This window comes from Malassezia restricta, chromosome VI (genome assembly GCF_003290485.1).
Source record: "Malassezia restricta chromosome VI, complete sequence".
In the NCBI taxonomy this organism is placed as follows: Eukaryota; Fungi; Basidiomycota; class Malasseziomycetes; order Malasseziales; family Malasseziaceae; genus Malassezia; species Malassezia restricta.
The window spans coordinates 44,988-62,826 of NC_040198.1; the positions used below are offsets into that span (position 1 = coordinate 44,988).

At 46.2% G+C, this 17,839-nt stretch overlaps 10 protein-coding genes and 1 non-coding gene across 11 annotated transcripts; 6 read left to right on the top strand and 5 right to left on the bottom strand.

The window, feature by feature from the left end:
- Positions 1-861: 861 nt before the first annotated feature.
- MRET_3386 (ATP-binding cassette, subfamily F, member 3) lies at positions 862-1,731 on the top strand (the record flags this gene model as incomplete). Its single annotated transcript, XM_027630013.1, has 1 exon — positions 862-1,731. The coding sequence occupies one exon, from the start codon at positions 862-864 to the stop codon at positions 1,729-1,731; it is 870 nt and encodes a 289-aa protein (XP_027486118.1).
- A 466-nt stretch (positions 1,732-2,197) lies between these two features.
- MRET_3387 (uncharacterized protein) lies at positions 2,198-2,728 on the top strand (the record flags this gene model as incomplete). The annotated part of the gene is made up of 1 exon (XM_027630014.1): positions 2,198-2,728. One exon carries the CDS (start codon positions 2,198-2,200, stop codon positions 2,726-2,728), a length of 531 nt encoding a protein of 176 aa, XP_027486117.1.
- A 607-nt stretch (positions 2,729-3,335) lies between these two features.
- Positions 3,336-4,535, bottom strand: MRET_3388 (lactate 2-monooxygenase; the record flags this gene model as incomplete). Its single annotated transcript, XM_027630015.1, has 1 exon — positions 3,336-4,535. One exon carries the CDS (start codon positions 4,533-4,535, stop codon positions 3,336-3,338), a length of 1,200 nt encoding a protein of 399 aa, XP_027486122.1.
- Positions 4,536-5,504: 969 nt separating this feature from the next.
- Positions 5,505-7,259, bottom strand: MRET_3389 (transcription initiation factor TFIIH subunit 1; the record flags this gene model as incomplete). Its single annotated transcript, XM_027630016.1, has 1 exon — positions 5,505-7,259. The coding sequence occupies one exon, from the start codon at positions 7,257-7,259 to the stop codon at positions 5,505-5,507; it is 1,755 nt and encodes a 584-aa protein (XP_027486121.1).
- A 129-nt stretch (positions 7,260-7,388) lies between these two features.
- MRET_3390 (cell division cycle protein 37) lies at positions 7,389-8,876 on the top strand (the record flags this gene model as incomplete). Its single annotated transcript, XM_027630017.1, has 1 exon — positions 7,389-8,876. The coding sequence occupies one exon, from the start codon at positions 7,389-7,391 to the stop codon at positions 8,874-8,876; it is 1,488 nt and encodes a 495-aa protein (XP_027486154.1).
- Positions 8,877-9,033: 157 nt separating this feature from the next.
- On the top strand, positions 9,034-10,564 carry MRET_3391 (protein LSM14; the record flags this gene model as incomplete). The annotated part of the gene is made up of 3 exons (XM_027630018.1): positions 9,034-9,187; positions 9,213-9,394; positions 9,560-10,564. The coding sequence occupies 3 exons, from the start codon at positions 9,034-9,036 to the stop codon at positions 10,562-10,564; spliced, it is 1,341 nt and encodes a 446-aa protein (XP_027486155.1).
- On the top strand, positions 9,414-9,525 carry MRET_nc0009. Its single transcript, XR_003525366.1, has one exon. It is a non-coding gene; the product is annotated as a small nucleolar RNA Z13/snr52 (small nucleolar RNA).
- A 177-nt stretch (positions 10,565-10,741) lies between the features above and the next one.
- MRET_3392 (fungal Zn(2)-Cys(6) binuclear cluster domain protein) lies at positions 10,742-13,337 on the bottom strand (the record flags this gene model as incomplete). Its single annotated transcript, XM_027630019.1, has 2 exons — positions 10,742-12,859; positions 12,888-13,337. The coding sequence occupies 2 exons, from the start codon at positions 13,335-13,337 to the stop codon at positions 10,742-10,744; spliced, it is 2,568 nt and encodes an 855-aa protein (XP_027486156.1).
- Positions 13,338-13,695: 358 nt separating this feature from the next.
- MRET_3393 (vacuolar protein sorting-associated protein 29) lies at positions 13,696-14,527 on the top strand (the record flags this gene model as incomplete). The annotated part of the gene is made up of 5 exons (XM_027630020.1): positions 13,696-13,714; positions 13,763-13,821; positions 13,858-13,974; positions 14,009-14,393; positions 14,421-14,527. The coding sequence occupies 5 exons, from the start codon at positions 13,696-13,698 to the stop codon at positions 14,525-14,527; spliced, it is 687 nt and encodes a 228-aa protein (XP_027486157.1).
- Positions 14,528-16,132: 1,605 nt separating this feature from the next.
- Positions 16,133-16,685, bottom strand: MRET_3394 (uncharacterized protein; the record flags this gene model as incomplete). The annotated part of the gene is made up of 2 exons (XM_027630021.1): positions 16,133-16,402; positions 16,431-16,685. 2 exons carry the CDS (start codon positions 16,683-16,685, stop codon positions 16,133-16,135), a joined length of 525 nt encoding a protein of 174 aa, XP_027486150.1.
- Positions 16,686-16,787: 102 nt separating this feature from the next.
- On the bottom strand, positions 16,788-17,705 carry MRET_3395 (lipoyl(octanoyl) transferase; the record flags this gene model as incomplete). The annotated part of the gene is made up of 2 exons (XM_027630022.1): positions 16,788-17,267; positions 17,295-17,705. 2 exons carry the CDS (start codon positions 17,703-17,705, stop codon positions 16,788-16,790), a joined length of 891 nt encoding a protein of 296 aa, XP_027486151.1.
- Positions 17,706-17,839: the final 134 nt, after the last annotated feature.

A 17,839-nucleotide genomic window follows, 5' to 3' on the forward strand; every position in this document is an offset into this window, starting at 1 on the left:
TGGTATCACAGGCACGACAGGTCTCCAAAAAATTGCCACATTAAGTGGTGGACAAAAGAGTCGCGTGGCGTTTGCCCAATTAAGTTTGCTGAAGCCACATGTTTTACTTCTAGATGAGCCCACCAACCACTTGGATATTGAAGCTTTGGATGCTCTCATGGAAGCCATTAACCATTGGAATGGTGGCGTGATCGTTGTTAGTCACGACGAGCGCTTTATCAATGGCTGCTTGAAAGAAATGTGGGTGTGCGACAATGGCACTGTGTACAAGTTCTACGGAAATGTATCTGAATACAAGCGTGTCATTATTGAGTCAAACAAGCGCAAACTGGAAGAAGCTATGCGTAGTTCTAACACCTAAACTGTATGTCTCTGCGACTTGTGCGCATAGAACAACGCTGTCTGTACAGCCTCGCGTGTAGCTTGAAACGCTTCCATAACACTGTCGTAGCCTTCATTGGGCAAGGCTGTATCAGCCGCTGTTGCAATATGTTCAATACGGGTATCTGTTTTTTGCAAGATGGATATCATACTTCGTGCTTTTTCAATGCGCTGCTCCACGGATTGATACGTGTGTTCCAAGGATGGAAGAGCGGCTTGCCAAAATTGCTGCAGAAATTCGCTTGTCGCAGCTTGACAAGACACAATCTGCCTGTTAACATCCGCAGGCAATTTATCTAATGCTGTCGAATATCGCTGCTCTTTCTGTTGTCCCATGTTTTTCAGCATGTAATGCAACGTTGTGCTCATTATCTGGCCTGAAGGCGAAAATTTGCTCAGGTCCAGGTGCCATTGCGCAAGATCCTGTCGAAAACGGGCATAATCGAATCGATTCTCACCTTGTACTGTTTCAGTTTCTCCATGTATGTCGATGAACCATCTAACATGCTTGACTTGAACGCTATTGCCTGGCTAGAAGACTATCTCGTCAAAGAGTGGGAAGGTACACTCCTGGTTGTATCGCACGACCGTGCATTTCTCAACCAGGTGTCAACCGACATTGTCCATATGCACTCTGAACGCCTCGACTACTACAAAGGCAACTTTGACCAGTTCTACGAAACCCGCGACGAACGCCGCAGGAATCAATTACGTGAATACGAAGCAAACAAGCAAAAGCGCGAACATCTTCAGGCTTTCATCGATCGTTGGCGCTACAATGCGGCTCGTGCTGCACAGGCACAGAGCCGTATCAAAGAACTGGAACGCTTGCCTGTACTTGAAATGCCTGAGAAGGAATCAGGTGAACACTTCACCCTCCCCGAAACCGATAAAATTAGCCCGCCATTGCTGCAACTGGATAATGTCACATTTGGTTATTCGGAGGATAAGATTCTGCTGCGTAACGTCAACTTTGATGTGACACTTGACAGTCGCATTGCTTTGATCGGTAGCAACGGCGCCGGTAAGTCGACCTTGATCAAGCTCTTAATCAATCAACTATCCCCATTGTCGGGTGATGCCAAACGGAATCCACGTTTGCGAATCGGTTACTTTTCTCAGCACCACATCGACCAACTTGATCTCACTCAGAGTCCCGTTGCTTTCTTGGCATCGCGGTTCCCCGGCCGTACGGAACAAGAGTATCTTGCTGTTTCACTACTCTTTGCTTACTATTTTATTGCTGCTTCATCTCGGTTCTCTATGTCAGGAAGCGCTTTCTTCTTTCACCTTTCCCATATTACTGTCGTCTTTTCCTGCGTTAGAGCGCCTCTTTGTCTTCTTCTTTAGCCCTTATGTGACGCTCGTCCTTGACGCGTGTTTTACCTCCTATGCTCTGCTTTTACTGTCTGCCTAGTTTGACTGTGCTTCATAGTGGACCCCTTCAGCATCCCCACTCCACCCCTCATGCGTGTTCGTGCACGTGCCCCGGCCCTGCCTTGGGGAGCGAATTTTATTCTATCAATTTGTTTTCTATCTGTGGATACGCGCTAAACGAAACGCGACGCGTGTCGAGTCGCCGGTCTTCCTTGGCACATGTTCTGGCGTCTTCTTGGCAGATGCAATACGACGGAACTCCTGCAAACGGTCACCCCCTCCACGAGGTGAACAAACGCAAGCCTTAAATAGGGACCATGTATGTCCACACACACCCATACATCGAAAGGAAATGAAAGTATTTTCTATTGCAGCACTATCCACGCTTTCCATCGCTTCTGTGTGGGCAGGCATGGATTGCGAAAAGACGTCCGGGCCTATGTCGCTCCAATATACCGAAATCGGATGGGGAACCAAGTACTCCAACCACACAGGGCTCGCAAAGAAGGGTTCTGAATCGAATGCTTTCCTACGAATCCAAGATGAATCGTCTCATGAACAGTTCGAGTTCTTTGAATGCAAATCGCCGCCCGAAGGCTTTGAGACGTCGCCCGCTGATGCCAAATACGGCCAAATCCGCAGTGCGAAGGATCACAGTCTGTGCTTGACTGTGCAGGGAATCGACAACCGCCCAGTGTATGGTTACGGTGACAAGGAAAAAGGAACCAAGCGAGAATACGATCGCAAGAATGGGTATCTGACGCTTGAAGCATGCTCACCGCACCCGAGGCGGCAATGGTGGAGTGACAACATCAGTTATGTGGGGATGAAGAAGGACTATAAGCGGAACCACTGCTCCGTGGATGATGATGGAAGACTCCTGATGTACCGCAACCATGCAGCTAGCATGATGCCACACGACGGTGACAGCTTTGGTGGATTTCTTACGTGGGAGTCCCAGGAAGAGTAGATGACAATAGTAAATATGAGGAATGTGCATATCCTTCTCTCCCTTCCCCGGATATTGAGACAGGATTACATGAGGCCGGCGTAGAGACGAGTTTAAAGCAGCACGGCATGTATTCATCAGTGTGTGCGTAGCCGTTGATGTGTCTAGCATGCTCGTTGGACCTAGGCACTGGAGTTGCTTGAGTTCCTGCTTGATCAGTTCAAAGGTATGTTGAAAGCCCCCAGACTCCACGCAGGTGTCATACACAAATCGGGTCCAGTATGGTCGCCTTGTCCTACCCCTACTCTAATTTTTACGGCACCCATACACCATCTTTCCTTCTGTCTGCATCATTGTATCCCATTTCACTCTATCAGGATCAGGTACACTTTGTCGAGTCTCGAGTTTGATCAATTTCCAGGTTCACCCCCCCCCCCCAAAAATTGACCAGATTTGCATTTGACTCGGTGTGGCCCAAATTGATTGTATGCATTTACATCCCACCTGTCCTAAACCCTAGATCGAGACCACTTAGCGCACCCAACTGCATCAGAAAATGGAATTGTTTATGATAGACTCTGGTGTGCAGACAGAGCCATCCAGCCTAACTAGTTCCCCATAACTATATCTACTTGATCAAACGAAGGCGTGAGCGGTTCAGCTCCTCCTTCTCAATCGAAGACACACCGGAAAGCCGCATAGAGAGCTCCAACTCAGCAAGGAGACAGCGGAGTACATGGTGCGCGCCCTTCTGGCCACCCATTGCCAGACCATACACACATGGGCGTCCGATAAGCACCATCTTGGCACCCAAGGCAAGCGCCTTGGCAATGTCCGTACCCGAACGAACACCAGAGTCAAACAGGACGTCCAGCTTGTCGCCGACGGCGTCGACAATCTCTGGCAGCACTTCGATCGAAGACACCGAGTCGTTCACCTGGCGACCACCATGCGACGAGACGACAATACCATCCATGCCGTGCTTGACAGCAAGCTTGGCATCTTCCACGTCCATGATACCCTTGAGCACGATGGGTCCGTCCCAGTACTCGCGCAGGTACTTGAGGTCGTCCCAAGAGTGACCAGCACCGCAGAACATCTGGGACGCCCATTCAGGGGCCGACGTCGCGAGGTCCTCCATCACGGTCTTGCCGTTCTTTTGCTTGAACTTCTCCTGGAAGACTGGGTCGCTCAGACCGAGACCACATCCGGTTATTTCTGGGAGCAGGAATGGGTTGAAGCCATGGTTCAAGTCTGATGGGCGGTAACCCAGAGTGTATGTGTCAAGCGTCACCACAAGCGCAGTGAAGCCGGCCTGCTTTGCTCGGCGCAGGATGCTAGCTGTGACGTCGTTGGACTCATTTGGTGGCCAGTAGAGCTGGAAGAAACGGTGTCCGTCGCCGTTCGCCTTGGCCACATCTTCCAAGCTCGTCGAGCTAGCCGAGCTCATGATGTACGTCACGCCGGCCTCCTTCGCCGCTGCGGACATGCCACACTCACCCTCGCGATGGAAGATGGTGTTCACACCAATTGGCGCGACAGCGATAGGGGAGGGCACGTTCTGTCCGAGGACCTTGTACTTCGGCACAACGTCACACTGGGACACTGGGACAAGGCGACGAGGCACAAATTGCCACTTCTTAAAGTCCTGGCACTCCTGGTTGTCCGTGTAGCCGTCACCAGCGGAGCCCTTGACGTAACCATAGGAGTTGGCCGACAAGACTTGACGGGCCTTCTCTTCCCATTGGCTGAAGCGGAAGCCAAAGGTGGTGAACTCGTTGTGGCAACCGTTTTCGAACGTTTCGGCAATCAGCTTAGCTGGCTCCATGTTGTGTGAAGATAGAGAAGCGGGATTTGAACCGGGCGCGTTTTAAATCTACGCCCCCTGTCACATGGAAAGAGCCCAATTCCCGCATCGTTCCGGGACGGACCAATGAGCCTGAACGGGGTACTATTGGCTGATGAGGTAAACGTAGCGATGAGCACTGCCCAATCACAATAGATGCACGTGCGAGAGACGGGTCTGACAAAAGAGATGCGAGAGCGATGATTTGCATGTATAGATTGGCGCCCCGCCGCACAGCGGAGGGGCCAAAATACGCACACACATGCACTGCCTCTATGAACTAAGATGGCTGTTTGGTGGAAACCAGGACCGATAGAATACCTTTGACCTCGTAATTGTGTCTGTCCGAGTCTTTCGAGCTTGTGTTAGATCATCCTATGACATGTTGTGAGATGCCTTTTGGCACGAGAGAATATTCTCATAACAAGGCGTCACAACAAGTATTATTGTAGGTATGGTGTCTTTGTCCAGTTGTTAACAATTTAATGGCATACGGTTCTTTGCAACGTGCGCGTGTTACATTCGATGTCTCTGGTTAGCTTTTCTCTGACTACTTTTGCATGAAGGTATCTCAGCACGCGATCTTGGCTCATTTGGTATCACAGGCACGACAGGTCTCCAAAAAATTGCCACATTAAGTGGTGGACAAAAGAGTCGCGTGGCGTTTGCCCAATTAAGTTTGCTGAAGCCACATGTTTTACTTCTAGATGAGCCCACCAACCACTTGGATATTGAAGCTTTGGATGCTCTCATGGAAGCCATTAACCATTGGAATGGTGGCGTGATCGTTGTTAGTCACGACGAGCGCTTTATCAATGGCTGCTTGAAAGAAATGTGGGTGTGCGACAATGGCACTGTGTACAAGTTCTACGGAAATGTATCTGAATACAAGCGTGTCATTATTGAGTCAAACAAGCGCAAACTGGAAGAAGCTATGCGTAGTTCTAACACCTAAACTGTATGTCTCTGCGACTTGTGCGCATAGAACAACGCTGTCTGTACAGCCTCGCGTGTAGCTTGAAACGCTTCCATAACACTGTCGTAGCCTTCATTGGGCAAGGCTGTATCAGCCGCTGTTGCAATATGTTCAATACGGGTATCTGTTTTTTGCAAGATGGATATCATACTTCGTGCTTTTTCAATGCGCTGCTCCACGGATTGATACGTGTGTTCCAAGGATGGAAGAGCGGCTTGCCAAAATTGCTGCAGAAATTCGCTTGTCGCAGCTTGACAAGACACAATCTGCCTGTTAACATCCGCAGGCAATTTATCTAATGCTGTCGAATATCGCTGCTCTTTCTGTTGTCCCATGTTTTTCAGCATGTAATGCAACGTTGTGCTCATTATCTGGCCTGAAGGCGAAAATTTGCTCAGGTCCAGGTGCCATTGCGCAAGATCCTGTCGAAAACGGGCATAATCGAATCGATTCTCACCTTGTACTGTTTCAGTTTCTCCATGTATGTCGGAGCCATAGTATGCATGTGAGTCTTGGATCTCTAAACGACGCCCCGAGTTAGATCGGCGCTCAGTCAAATCGGGAATCACAATATCCTTGTCATAATGAGATTCCCATTTACGCTTGGACTGTGAGTCGTACTCTTCATCAACGCCTCCCACTTTCCTTCGCACACGGCGAGCGCCTTTTTCATCGAGCGCGCCCAACGACGAAGTAAGAAGTGATTCAGCATGTTTGTTGAATCGACGAACCAATGACAAAGTGCGTCGATCAAACCCAGGACGCATGGTCCAGTCCTGAATATTTCCTGTTGCGGAATGATCCTCCTCCGTTGATGCTAGATTTAGCAATGCATCATGTGGATTATGCTTTTGACGTGGCTCCAAGTCATTATCTTCTGCCTCCAAATATTTATCAAAAATGTCATCAGCGGGCAATTGGTTTTCTGAAGCTGCAGAGCGTAGTGAAGTACGAAGTCGATGGTACAACTTAGACTGAAAATAACGAGCCCAAAATGTATTTTCATCCAGACGATTGGGTACATTTTCATCATATGCTCTTGTCAACACAGGATATTGTTCAAATAAGTCGCGGATGAGCTGTGGTGTAATATTGATTTTCAGTTCATTATTCTCATTTTGTGTAGGATGCGGATCAGCCAATTGTCCTCGACGTCCAGTTTTCTGCTCCATTCGAGCCTTTTCTGCTCGTAGCAACATTACTCGAGCTGGATGCGCCCAGAAATCGGCATCAGACAACGTACCCGACCCAACAACTTCTTTATGCAATGAAAGGAGCTGAGGATTGGAACGCAAGACTTGACTTCGTAATGCCACTTCACTAGCCATAGCTGTGCGTTGAAGAGAATCATGAGTGTCGAAGTCTCGAGTGCTAGTCTGCTGCATTGGCTCTGTACGCGCCTTTGCAATAGCTGCAGCTAGGCGCTCTTTAAACTTTTCTCTCTGTGATACCGCCGTGTCTGGATCTGAATTGAATACAAGAAATGCGGAAGTATCTCCATTGATGGTTTTGCCATCTTTGGCTACTAGCCGAAGCGCTATCTGTGCTGCACCTGGCTTGGACACTTGCATACCTTTTAAATACGTGCTTGAAACTTGAAATTCATGCACACTAGCAGTTGAACTAGAGGGCCTCCATTCAAGAACACCATCTTTCTTTAGAGTAAGAGTACCTGGAACTTTTTTATAGGATACAGACGCATATAGCGTTTGTGCCACCGACGATTCCATCTTGGCGTAGGCCAAACCAGTTGACTAGTTGGTGTGGAGATCATGTTGAGTAGCACGTGTCAACGAGCACTAAGCGTCGTCGACCTCATCGTCGGTGGAATTTGGCCCCGCCTCTCTTGCCCTACTATTATGGTCAGCAAGCTAAACTACTCCAAATGGGATAACCTCGAATTATCTGATGATTCAGATATTGAGGTCCATCCAAATGTCGATAAGCGCTCTTTTATTCGATGGAAACAACGCGATATACATGAAAAGCGCGAAATGCGTAAAATTCAACGATCGCATTATGAAGCTGAACATCGCACAAATGTCGCTGTCGCTCCTATTTTAGAAGAACTGTGCAAAGCGACAGAGAAGGAAGGATCAAAATTTTACTCTCGTGAAGTGTCGCGTCTATCTGCAGGAAGGCAAGAACGCGGCAACAAGGATGGTCCTGATGGCCCAACCCTCGACGACATCGTCCTATCCTTATTGCTCCAAATCAATGAAGAGGAAGACGTCGCGAAGGCTCGTGAAACACCGCAATTAGATCAGGCACTTGCAAATGCGCTTAAAACTCATATATACAAACTAGCTACACGCACTAAAGAGCTTGAAACTCTGTTGAAAGAAATGGATGATGAAGACCGAAGAAAAATAACCAGTGAGAGTCTTCGTGACGGCTGGAACAGCAGCCATGTCACCAAGTCTGACGATCTTCCTCCCCAAACACAGCAGAAACCGTCGGGGAAAACGAAAGTCCAGCATGTCGAAACGCTCAACCCGGGTGCGTCTTCTGTTTCTCAGGTGGCCACAGCAAATGACTCTGAAGAAGAGGAAGAAGACAGCCCTTCTATTACACCGGTGATGAAAGCATTTGCAAGTCTTCCGTCGGCTTTGAAGTCAGTTCCGATATCAATGGAAAAATTCCCTCCTGGCTTTAATCCAGCAACACAGCTCAATCTAAATGCTTTTGAGAAGATGTTTGATTTTCTAAGTGCGCACAAGGAGCTGCTTCGTTCAGAGTACGGGACATCTGATGCTCTTTTATTACAAGCATTTGAATCGCAAATGGCAGGTCAGAAATCACTTGCGCGCATGTGTACCGAAAAGGCCCTTTTGGTTCAATATTGCAACCAACTGGGAAAGGATGGAGTCAATCTGTTTTTCCAGAGGATGATGCAAACTGATGGTCGCGCGGCAGTCGTCTTCTTGAATGACGTCTTGTCAACTTACACTCGCATCTCCTCTCGAGCAGATGTCATGAAAGAGAAGTATAAGGACGAAGGCGAAGGCGTAGAGCAAATCCAGCTGATGGCTGAAGATCCCAACACTGTAATTTCCTTTCAAATTCCAGAAGGACCACCTCCAGAAAACATCAAACTCGAAGGTGAAGGTGCAGATAAACTAGATCCATCACAAGTTCATGAATGGCTTCAGCGTCGCTGGGATATTTTTGTTGGGTTTGATGAAGACTTTCGTCGTGCTCTTGAAACCAAAAATCTGGACACTGTGAATCAAGCCTTAGGTCGAATGCCTGTTGAAAAAGCTGAGATGGTTGTACAGGATCTTGATCGCGCAGGTATCCTCAACTTTAGTAGCACAGAGATTCGTGATGAAACAGGAAAAACTTAGCTAGTCCAAAAGCCTTGGTTATGATTGTGGCACATATGTAATCCTGCGTCTCCGCATGAGCCTCAGCCCCAGCTGAGCACACGAGCCAAAACACGTGACTTTTCCGTCATCATCAACGGGCGAAGATAGGACGGAATGTTCCTTCACTTCTTTGGCCATGGCTAGTGCGGCCGCGCCCACTAGTGGTCAAGATGATTCAGCTGCATCTTTCATCGGAGCGCTGATATCGCTGACGTCACATTCTAACATACGATACCAAGGTATTTTATCGAACATTGATGCTGCACAAGCTACTCTCTCGTTGGAGAATGGTACGTAAAAAGCATATTTACGCAGTACATTCTTGGGGTACCGAGGGACGCTGTGCAGCTGCAGGTCATCCACAGGACGAAGTTCCTAAGAATGATCATGTGTATGGATATATCGTCTTTCGTGCTGCTGATGTTGTGGATCTAAGGATTGATGATCCATCCCCTAACAAGACTGGTGGCGCCGCTCCAGAATCCACAATGAACAAAGTAAGTATTAGCATTCATGTCTATACCTAGGACGAAAGCATACGGATGTAAACGTGGATCTACGATCCTTGTTATCCGAGAGCGCTTTGTATTATGTGGATAATTCCGCTGCCTTCCTGCTGATTTCCCACCATGTACCTGTTTGAAACAGAGCTAACTCAACAGTCTGAGACATATCCAACTATTTCAGCTGGACTCCCTGATCCTCAGTACATGATGCAATATCCATACGCCCCTATGGGTCCGTATGGTCCAATGTACCAGCCTATGCCACAAATGTATGGTGGTTTTACCCAAGAAACGTATCCTTTTCATGGAGGTTATATGATGCCACCATACGTGAATGCCCCTGTTTACCCGATCAATCAGGATGCTGGTCTTGATGTCCCGCCCCATATGCAGGGAATTCCATCTCAGCCACCCGTATTGGGTGTCCAACCCAAAAGCCCTGCTCCCCCATCAGCAGACACAAGTATGCAACAGCAAATTCCCGTTTCGAATGAAGTACAGAAGAGCTCTGCTTATCCAGGCCCTGATCTTGAGAGTTTAACCGAAACTTCGAACGCCACTGGGCCGCTTTCGAATCGTACAACTGAAAAGCCTCTGCCAACAAATCGGCCGTCATCCATTAATGAAGACCCATCTGGACCAAAAGATACGCCTGAGACAAATGATATTTCCAAAACGAATGTTTCCATCGATAATACAGGGTCGGTTTCATCACAAACGAAGCCGGTAGTGCAGGAGCGCAAACCAAAAACTGTTCCTGGAGCGGCACCTGGCGCTGTTGTGGCATCACGCGATCCCTCTGTGCCAGAATCTGACTTTGATTTTGAAAAGGCGAACTCACTTTTCAAAAAGCATTCTGGGCCTGATGCTGAGGAGCCGAGTAACAATGACAGGATCACGTCTGTTCCCTCTGCGCCTAGCAAATCATTTTATGACAGGAAGACAGGCTTTTTTGACAACATAAGCAGCGAAGTCAAGGATCGCCATGAGGGAGGTAAGCGGTCTGGTCGTGAAGGTCTCATCGCCGAAGAAAAGGAACGCAATGTTCTCACTTTTGGCGATCAGGCTGCCAACTATCGCGGCTCAAGTCGACGCGGACGTGGTCGCGGGGGGCGTGGCCGTGGCCGTGGACGTGGCGAGAAGCAACCCGCCTGGGCATAGAGATTACTGCAAATCATCATACCTCTAGCATACGTGTAGTTTTTTTTGCACAAAATTGAATTCAGATAAGATTTCCATTTGTATCAACACAAATTAAAGTATGTCTGTACTACAACTGCATGCAAGTTCTTGATGACAAACTAGCAAAATTGAACCTAATTAACGTTGGCATTTAAGTCAACGTGATGCTTGGTTCAGAAGGTAGGTACAAGCAAGGAAAACACTCGTGCCGTCCAAAGCTTCGGATCCTGTCCATTTGCCAGAATGCAACTGTGAGCCACCCATAGATCGCTGAAGACATGGCGAATGCATCATCCACTGAGTCAATTGGTCCCGCACCGAAGCAACTTTAGCCAAATTTTGTTTCAAGTCAATAGTATCATCCAGTTTTAGCTGAACAATACGCACGAAAATCTGGCAAAGCTCAATGTGAAAGATAAAGCGACTGAAAGTGTGGGATGAAAATACATCGTCCACACGACCATGCGGTGAAAAAATGCCATGCAAATATACAGGCATTTCCATAGAGAGTGGGGAACAAGTCCATATGCATTGAGGCAAAATCATATACCCATTTATTCTGCTGATTACTTCCAGCATGAAAAATATACAAATGCATCGTTTCAACATCTCCCACTGGAGCATAGACTGAGTGGGTAACGATTCTTCTTGATGCAATTTCAACATTTTTAATATGTGCTTCACAACAAAATTACCATAAGTTAAAGGTAGCCACGATCCATTGCGATCACCGCAACGGTTCATGTACATGTTGATCAGGATCAAACATTGTAGCATCTCCATTGTCATTTCAGTGGGAGCTAATGCCTTCTGAGCAGGGCACAATAGCCCACGAGCAAGTTGGTAACAACGATATCCAAACTCCCATGGTAAAGCTGTGCCAATTTTTCCTTGCGAATCCAGTGAAAGACACACACTCATCGTCAATGAAGAACCCAACGCTGAAAGAAGTAATAAGAGGGACGTCCTTTGTCGTACTTGAATTGGTGTCCACGTGCACATTGATTGCAATGGAATCAATTGAGAGACATACTCTTCAATTTCAAACGCTTGGAAAAATGGTAAAGACTGCTCCAAATCTTTTAAAGCCGTTCGAATGAGAGTGAGTGCTGCAGGATTCTGAAGGAGAGTCGAAGCTTCACATTTCAACCTGAAATAATCGGAGTCATGCCAGAATCGGTCGTGAGATGGGAAGAGATTCTTCAATTCTAATAGGTCGTCTTTGCCATTCTGCATTGGCACATGAACACCGCCAGGTAATTCGAGCATTTGTGAAGGGTCGTTATACAGCTTTTGCAGACTCGAATAGTAATCTTTTTTTAACCGATATACAACATTCCCCGAGTTATCTAACACGCAAAGACACAATATATCATTAACGTCTCCCAATTCAGCTTGAGTCGGGGGCGCGATGGTTGTAATCCGCGGCGGAAGAGGTGTTACCTTACCCATGTCATGAGCTGTACAAAATTCTAGCATCTTTCTGGTAGAAAGGTCAGTAACCAAGGATGAGGTCAAAATCTCTTGAACAGAAAATTTTGTTTCATCAAAATTAGGTGGCTCAAAATAACCCAGAAGATTATTTAAGGATCCAGAGTCATTAGATGGAGCTTGTTCTTGAAGACTGATTGGTTTCGTTAGCAAAGAAAGGTCTTGCCTTGCATCTGAGTAAGGCATAGTGTCATCGAGCTGCATTTTATGTGATCCAAATGCATTGAAATCTGGTAAATGCGTGTTTACCAGGGCTTCATTGAGTAAGCTCATGTCCGGTAAATTCACCGTTGTCGCACTTCCAGATGAAGGATGGACATCCTGGGTGCTCTTGAAATTCGATGGTATAATTGATTCAGAATGTGCTGACAAGGCATCAGCAGATGGCGCAGGTATGATATTTGACACATCGAAAATGGCTCGGGTCGATTCTGGTTGCAACGCAGAATATTCAGTCGAGGGAGCCAGCCATGCGTCAGTCGACCACTCAATTGCAGTGGGCGGGGTGCTGACCATACTTGATAATGGGTTAGAATTTAGAGGGATTTGATTTTGGACGTTTTGAGGTAAAGCTGAGGAATCATTTGTTTCTTTATCTTGATTCAATCGACGATTATTTTGCTTTTCAATGCGTGAGTTGCGGCTGCGGAAAATGATACCAGCATTGCTCATCAATGCTCTTTCCTTTTTACTCGGAGGACCACGCTTCCGTAGGATATCGTCGCTAGTACAAACGCGCCTGGCTTGGGCACAGTTTCCACATGTTGGTTTTTTTCGATCACACTGTTGTGAGCAAGAAAATTTGACGTACCTTTATTTTACGCTTGCGACAGTAATCACAAGCTGCTTGCCTGTCATTAGATTCTGGTGCACGAGCACGAAACGCCTTCAGAAATTCGTGAGCATAGAGCGTATCACGACTATTATGACTCATGCTGAAGTCACCGGGACTGAAATTGCGACGGGTCTTTGCAGGCTGGGAAGTAGATCGATGTATATCGGTAGCAACAAACGAAGGGACCATAGCAGATATGCCCGGTATGGGGAACATCTCTTCTGTTGATACATTCGGAGTCAGCTCGGCCAGTCTTGAAGAGGGAACTGAATCAGAGGACGAATTCATTCCATTGATGGAAAAGACGGGATTGAAAATCGGATTCTGCTCAGTGCTTGGACCATTCAAATCCATATCACCAAAGAAAGAAGAAGGCTCTTGAAATGACTCATTTCCGAGCCCCTCGTATAAGCTTTGCCATTGCATACTATGCCTAGTGGCCAAGAGTTTTGACAACCCTTCAAATGATGGTGCTGCGTACGGACTGCGAGGCTGTCAGGGGCGGCGGAACAAGAAACCTGGTTCGAGTCTGCTGATCATGCAGTGCAATTCCAAAATGTCAAATTACGTTGCGCAGAATGATGCGGGAGCGAGGCTTGTCAAAATTAGCGCAATATAATTTGATATACATGGCGCAATACATGTCCTATAGGGGCTGTCGAAGGCTTAGCTGCAAGCGCCTCATTCAGACAGTTCGGCCGAATCATGTTCCTCGTTGATGATTCAAGTGCACGTGGCACTCAACTCGATTCTCCACACCGATCGATTGGCTTCACGTACTAACATGCTGGTCCTTGTGATAGGTACGAAGCCACACTGATAATATTGTTTCAATATACTGACACCTTTAGGTGATTTAAATCTGCCGCACAAGGCAATAAACATCCCCTCCAAATTCCGAAAACTCCTTGTATGTGTTCCACCATATCGTTTGCTAATTTACTAGGTTCCAGGACGGATCCAACAAGTGATTTGCACGGGAAACGTATGTGATAAACAGACGTACGAATATCTAAGATCACTTGTCAACGAGATACACATAGTCAAAGGTGATTTTGACGAGGTTCGTATTATCTGTCACTCCTCTGACTGTGCAGAATCGGCATTTCCCATCATCTCTTGTCCTGAATTATTCGCCCGTGAAAATTGGTGTAATTCACGGCCATCAAATAATACCGGCGAATGACCGCCTCTCTCTTCTATTCTGTGCCCAATCTATGGATGTTGATATCCTCCTTTCAGGAAATACGAGTAAATTCGAAGCCTATAAATTTGGTGAGCGGTTTTTCTTAAATCCTGGAAGTGCCACTGGAACTTGGTCTATGAGCACATGCTCGGAAACGAATAAAGAGACTATCGGAGAAAAAAATTCTGCGCAATCTGAGGCGTCACATGAAAATCGCCAAGAAAGCGGCAAATGCACTAGTAAAGCCATCACTACATTAAATGATCCGAAGCATCAAAACAATCCCTCTTTCGCATGTACGTATAACTTTACTTAAACATAAGTGTTGGATATTCAAGGACATCATGTTGTAATATACATATATCAGCTTATCAATGACGAAGTAAGGGTCGAGAAAATGGAGTACAAGAAAATCCTTCCATCAGAGTAAATGTTTGGGTACCATTACATGATGAATACGAGTCTCAGAGAGCCTCCACAATTAAGCAGTACTGACATGGATTGCATGCGCACACCTTGTCAAAACCAGTACATTTTACCCACATGTGTTGGGCTTTTGGGCTTGAGCTTCGGCGTCTGCAGATGTTGATTTCGAATAAGCAGTGCCCACTCTGCGAACTAGTATCAATGATAGCCACAATTTGAGTTCGTATCTACTTGATATAAAACGCTGATTTGCTAGAGAGAATATTGAAGAAAATTCCATCTTAAGAGGAGTTCACGATGCAAAAGGCTGAGCTCGAATCAGCCTCAGGTGTTGCCATTATAACTCCCCGCCAGGACATCGTCATAATGAATTCGATTACTGGGACAAATTTTGTTGAAGGCGAATAATGATTTCATAATCCTAATGTTTTGCCGACTTGGTCAAAACGTGCTGACCAGAATTTTACCCCACGTTGAAATCCAATCGTCAAGTGCTACGAATACCATGCAACGACGGGTAACCGAGGTGGCCAGTAATTGATTCTAATACATTGAAAAGCTTGGTCTTCAGAAACTCCTATCAAATATATGCCTAATATACTAAAATGTCAATGTACAACCTTCTGTTGAGCTTAGATTTGAGCCCCAACCCAATATTGAAAAGCTCAATATAAAGTGATCGAATCTCACATGCAGAGTTAAGAAATATCATCGATAATCGACTTTTTTGGCATGTGATACCATCCTCACATTTGAGCAAGTGAAAATGAGCTTTCGTGTTTCTTTCTAAGACGTGTATCGCTATTTCACTCTCAGAACTATGTTGGAACGGGCGGATCACTTCATCTTGTACGCATATAGTGCTTATCTGCTTCACTAATGCACTTGCCTCCTTCCTAATCTTCCTGAAGATAATGCCTCTACACGACCTAAAGCTGCGGCCTCCGTCATAACGCGAACCGGACATTTCTAACCAATCTAGGTAATTTTCAGTTCTTCTCCGGCTCGGATACAACCCTGTTTCAATTTCATAAGGACGTTTTTGTATTGCTCAAATATCAGCAAAAATACATCCGGCTAAAGGCATGAAATTCGCACATCCTCCCTTCACTTTATCTGGCCGTCGAAATCACCGACTTCTCGATTCTTTGGATGTAAGATTTCAACAGAATAGATTCGTACTTTGCATTGTGCCATGTTCATCATGCAGATATCGCATGCTATCGCCAGACACATGCTATTCTCACAAGCTATCGTGACCGCATCGGTCGTCGAGACTAGAATGAAGCGATTGATAAACTTGCTCAGCTAGAATTAAAGCGAGAAGCACCAGCATTACCTTTTTTACAAGAAAACAATTCCCGCACAGGCACGTCTCTCTTACCTGATGTGTTGTTGAGACTGCTCGAGAAAAGTGAGAAAGCAAATTCCAGGACAGTGGATCTGGGAAGTGTTTGCACGCACATTACATCAATCATGATCACGGAAGTTACAGTTTTTGCACAGCCTAACTTGTAGAAGCGTTGCTATGCTAAAGAAGCACGAATAAAGTCCAAATCATGCGCTACCATTCTATGCTAAATAAATCCAATTTAGTACCTTGAATTATTCAAATGTCTTTCTTGTTCATCGTAGGTCCTGTGGCTGGATTAGTAGGATTGTCCACCTTCGCGGGATACCTCGGAGAGACATCATTTGAAGACATGCTCCAACTCAATCGGTTTCGAAGACTTTCAATCAACCCAGAACGAACATTTGATGATTTGTTATCCGTATGATTTTGATTTTCCTCTGGTAACACAGTTCCCATAGCATCGTTACCCGCTCCAAGCGGTTCAACACGGAAATTTTCGAGATCGGAAAAGTCGTCTTGCTCAACCTGCCCAATAAGTCAATCAAATACATACCATACAAATAGAGTAGGCGTATACACCACCTGTAAATGCAAAAAGCGACAGTAGCAATAGGAAATTTCCTAACTGGTATGGCTTACGAGCACGTCGGAAGCCAGCTGAGTTTCCTGAAACTTGATCAAAATACGTATGACGTGCTTTTTCCACCTTTCTTATAGACTCAGCCAAACGCGGAACATTAGAATGAAATGAAGCAAAGCGCAGAAGCCGGGATGCAGTCAATGAGCGAGAAATAGGAAGAGGCGTCATAATCGTGGTAAATGTGAATGCTCTACGTGAACCGTACGCAACACCTAATGGCCCTCCACAATACGGTTAAACAGGGTCGATCAGCTTGGCCACGGGAACAAGCTAATTCGTGGGGATACATTCCCCGTCAAGCACTATTTGCTTCAGCACTTGCGTACCATCGAATTTAGTGCTCGTGACAAAGCTCATATCATCAATCAAGTCAACATCTCGATTGAGATTTTTCCCGAATTCATTAGCAATGATATTCGCGACTTGAATCAATGTAATTTGTGATTTCTTACCATGCCAAGAAAGTTGCTCATCGATGCATGTTAGAGATACATCAGGAAGTCCGCATGCCACAATTTTTCGAAAACCATCTAGCGCATTCGTGTGAACATTTAGCGCGAAACCGTGTGAAGTGACTCGATGTTGCACTTGCACGCCAATGGAAGCAATCTTATGGGTGGGATCTGACCAGACACCAGTGTATTTGGAATCATCAGCTGGTGAATTAATTGTCTGAAGCTGAATTTCGTCATGAGACAGACTTTTCCGTAATATGTCTTGAAGTCGTGCTATGTAGCATCGAGTAGATAACTGGGGTAAATGTGCTTAGATACGTACATTCATCAGCCCGAGGTCAAGGATAGGATAGCCGACAAGCTGACCTGGGCCGTGATAAGTCAGCAATCCGCCACGACGCGTTTTCACGATGTCGACATTAGGGGAAGTTAAGGCAGCTGATAAAGCAGCGTCGTCGTTGCGTCGACCAAGAGTGTATACAGGCGTATGCTGTAATAGTAATAGAAAATCAGTTTGGGCAATGTCAAGATATTTTTGGAAACCAGGCGGCACACCCAGGGATGATGCTGTATGCGGGATACCGTTTTGTCGCAGGATCGATCGGGCATTGGCTCTACGTTCAATCATAGATTCTTGTAACTGAATGCCAACTTTATATGGAACATAATAAGGTATGTTGCATACTCGAAGTGGACGTAGTGCTGTGGATACCAGAGGAGCGCTCGACGTCATGGTGTGTTTCAAAAACGCCCTATTTCACCTCCACCAAAATTATGCTGGGGACCTGTGTTGTACGACGAGTGCGGACAAGTATATGTACATATCTACGAAAAGAAACCAAGTCAGGTAGGAATGAAAGTTGAAAT